Source organism: Pundamilia nyererei, unplaced genomic scaffold (assembly GCF_000239375.1).
Source record: "Pundamilia nyererei isolate P.nyererei 1_Seehausen unplaced genomic scaffold, PunNye1.0 scaffold00112, whole genome shotgun sequence".
NCBI classification, from domain to species: domain Eukaryota; kingdom Metazoa; phylum Chordata; class Actinopteri; order Cichliformes; family Cichlidae; genus Pundamilia; species Pundamilia nyererei.
Window position 1 is genome coordinate 2167911 of NW_005187513.1, and position 3787 is coordinate 2171697.

General features: G+C 41.0%; 1 protein-coding gene across 1 annotated transcript in view; it reads left to right on the forward strand.

Moving 5' to 3' along the window:
- The window catches only part of fes (FES proto-oncogene, tyrosine kinase), a 25905-nt gene extending 24393 nt beyond the window's left edge, over positions 1 to 1512 (forward strand). Inside the window, exons 18-20 of the mRNA XM_013913005.1 lie at positions 651 to 808; positions 945 to 1067; positions 1239 to 1512. Coding sequence (XP_013768459.1) covers positions 651 to 808; positions 945 to 1067; positions 1239 to 1381 — 424 coding nt within the window. The 3' untranslated portion in view covers positions 1382 to 1512. The remainder of the gene's footprint in view (positions 1 to 650; positions 809 to 944; positions 1068 to 1238) is intronic.
- Positions 1513 to 3787: the final 2275 nt, after the last annotated feature.

Below are 3787 nucleotides of genomic sequence, written 5' to 3' on the forward strand. Positions count from 1 at the left end.
AAGGACCTGATGCAAAAATATCGAACTGGGTGTGATGAGACCGTTCTAAACATTTTTAATGACTGAGGAGAAAAACCAGCTCACAGCCCTGATTGTAACTACGCATCCTCCAAAGACCACAGAGCTGTGTAGGAGTTGCTTACAAAGATCAAACGTTGGGTTTTTGTGAGTAGCCTGCAAACAAAGCTTGCATTAAAAGACGAGACCATCTACAAACACGTTCTGAAAACTCGACCATTTCCTTTAATTCAGCAATACGTATGCATGTATATATATTTAAGTAAGCAATATACTGCATTCAGAATTATTGTAGTATTTTGGGGATGTCTACAAATTGAACGTGGCCTCGGTGGCTGGCTGTAGGGGCACTAGAGGAGAGGAGGAGGTTGTGACATCCGGCTCATTACAGCAGCACTTGTATGGTTTGCCCAGCAGGGACGGATCAGACAGGCTGCTGGTAGCTGCTCAGCTTGTAACACTGCATGTCAAATGGCACTCGCACGCAACACAGAGATATGATAGGAACACCTCTCTTTTAAGTGCCATCTGTTCTGTTTTTTCATACAGAGCATGATTTTTTTATGTTTCATTTGTTTCCACTTTTCCCCAGCCTCCATCCCTCTTACATTTCCTGTCTTGTGCTTTTTAAGGGACCTTGCAGCTAGAAACTGCCTGGTCGCAGAAGGCAACGTGGTGAAGATAAGTGACTTCGGGATGTCCCGTCAGGAAGATGACGGAGTCTACTCTGCAGAAGGCGGTCTCAGACAGATCCCTGTCAAATGGACAGCTCCTGAAGCCCTGAACTATGGTGCATCATTAGTGCCTCTGCCATAATACCACAACCAGACACATTTCTCCTGTTTCTACTGCCAACAGCCAGTTAAATACTCACAAAGAGCTGCGCCTATGCCTTTGCTTACACTGCCCCCTGCTGTTGCTTTCAGGTCGTTATACCACAGAGAGTGACGTCTGGAGCTTTGGCATCTTACTGTGGGAGACCTTCTCCATGGGAATGACCCCCTACACCAGCATGACCAATCAACAGACACGTGAAGAGGTGGAGAAAGGTGAAGACTTCTGAAGTGTTCGTGTTCACGTGACATTCAGGAGAATTCCTGCTGTCATTGTGATTGATTTTGACACTGATACATTTTCTGAGTCTCACGTGTATCAGAAAGCACGTTTACTGCCATCTGACCATCTCTCTCCCTGTTATGCTTCTCTGTGATGTGCTTCAGGGTACCGTATGCCTGCTCCGCACGGCTGCCCCATTGAAATCTCCAGGATTATGAACAGCTGTTGGCAGTATGATCCCAGAAACAGACCATCTTTTAAGAAACTCCGGATCGATCTCAATGCCATATACAGCAAAATTATATAATACACTCTTGTAAGTTGGACGTGTTTTAGACATTATTTTTTTTGTTAGGTTGTACTTGTTCTTTCTAAAAAATAGGTTGAGATTTAATATGAATATTAAAAGTAAAAATAAAAGGTCTAATTAAAACTTGATAAGTTGTGTAGCATTTCTTTTTAGACTTACTGCTGAAAATGAGCTAAGAAGTGCTGATGTGTGGCCTTGTAGAGCAGAAGCTTGCCAGGTGGGGGCAGCACTTTCATTTCTTCCTTTGTTTCCAGAAGAGTGTCAGCAAACGACAACTCATTTACAACTTATCTCCTTTTAAAGACATGTAACGAGCTTGCAAACACTTGATTTTCTAAAAATCAGGATCCCAGAAGTTCTAATATAGACAAAAACACAAGTTTAATACCCAGCTGTTACTGTTTCGGCTGGAACAGTCTTGGTTTCCAGCAGTGTACCTAGATTTAACCCCTTCAGCTCTGTACTGTTTGAAATTCTCAGGTGGAAAAAAACAACAGCACAGTTAATGTAAGGAAAATGAATAACGTGTATGGTTCTCACTGACATAATAGTTAAACATTTTCCCAGAGCTTACTGGTGGTTCATTAGGATTCAAAGCTGCTTGGTGATTCATGCAGTTAAATTACTCCTTTGCTATTTTTTTGTGTACTTGATCACAGAATTTACAAATATTTTCAGTTAAAAAAAACAAAGCAAAGATTTAGTATTTATATTTTTCAGTATTTGCAAATTAAAGGCTTTAATTTCAACTAGACATACAATAGTATTTTTGCTAGGTAAAAAGTTCAGAGACATTTGTCACGCTATTATGTGCTGAAACAATCTTCTGACAGTTGTAGCAGGGCATGATTTATTAACTTGGTCCCGGTAGGCAAAACAAAATTGGGCCTGCAGGAACTTGAAGTTTTAGTTTTATATCTCCTTATAATTAGAAAGTGATACTTTTATCTACAGTATTATTCTTATTGTTGTTTCTTTTTGAAGCACTTTGGGCTGCATGTGCACCTGCAGTATAAATAAACCTTTAGCTCAGCAACAGATGAGGTAAAGGTAAAACTCAGCGAAGAGAAGAGAAAACACTGTATCAACGGAAGGCCCCAGCAGCCTGGAAATATTACAGCAAAAGTAAGAGGTTTCAGGTTCACCTGATCCATGTCTAACTATGAACTGTATCAAAAAGGAAAGTTTTAAGCCTGATATCAAACATAGATACTCAAAAGAGATAGAGATTGCTGGAAAATGACACAAGAAATACAAGGGGGATCGCTTTCATGTTTTTTGATTGACCAGCCACAACATCATGAGCAGTCTGCAATGCCAACTTGAACAACCTACCTTTTCTCTATCTGGTAACCATTTAGTGACCAGCAAACGTAAGTAAGTTAGATTTCAAGAGAAAGATCACAAAGTGCTGAACAATAAAATGTCAGAGCATTAAAAAGAAGATTTAACCAACCAGAAGTCTAAAAAGCAGGAAAGGATTTTCCTGCTGTTACTTCGCCAAGGAGTTGAATACAGGGAAATCAGTCAAAGAAACAACCTCCCCGGCAGGTGAGGGAGTGACCTCAGCCTGCTCAGTTTTATTACTTTGAGCCCTGGTTACGCCACAGGCAGTAATACCTCTGGTAAATTCTGGTCTCTGACATCCTTTGCTACTAGATTCGAGAACACCACTGGCAATGTAGGTAACTGTGGCCACATTTTTTCCCCTCAATAATGGTAACACCAGGAACAGGCAAAGAGGGACATACCCCTGAATCTCCCCACTGTACCAAATCAGGGGTCAACGCCAAATGACAGAAAGGTGCAGAAAATGCATTCATCTCCATACCTCTGAACAGAACAGAATTAACAGGATCAGCTGTCAGAGAAAAAAGAAGAACACACTGAATAGATTTGGACTGGGGGTGTATGTGGCGTGTATCCTGGAGCACATTCCTCTGAAGTTAAGCTGAATGAACTGTGACAGAAAAATCTAAACTTGATCTGCAACTGAGAACATTTTGTGTAAAGTTTGACAGCAGCCGCCTTATTACTGTGATGGATAGTAGCAGCTACAACAACCATTATCTTTTCTCCAACAACCTTGAGGGGACCTGACTGCTGAAGAAGCTTTGTCTGATGTTTACCTGCCCGGTCCACCCAAAGTCATGCCTTACCAATTGGTCTGCAATGATTCACTGAGTATCTCGATAAAAAATCCTTAATGCAACAATGTGTTTTGATACTCTAACCTACAACTCTAAGTTGTTTGCATACAAATTCAAGCATTTCATCCACATTTGTGACTAAAAATAGACCTACAATAGAAATGTATCGGAGGACTGATAACACAGCAGCAGCAGTGAAGATGAGCCTGTCAAAGTTTAACATGGAGCTGTAGTCTGTCTACACAGGGGTAGG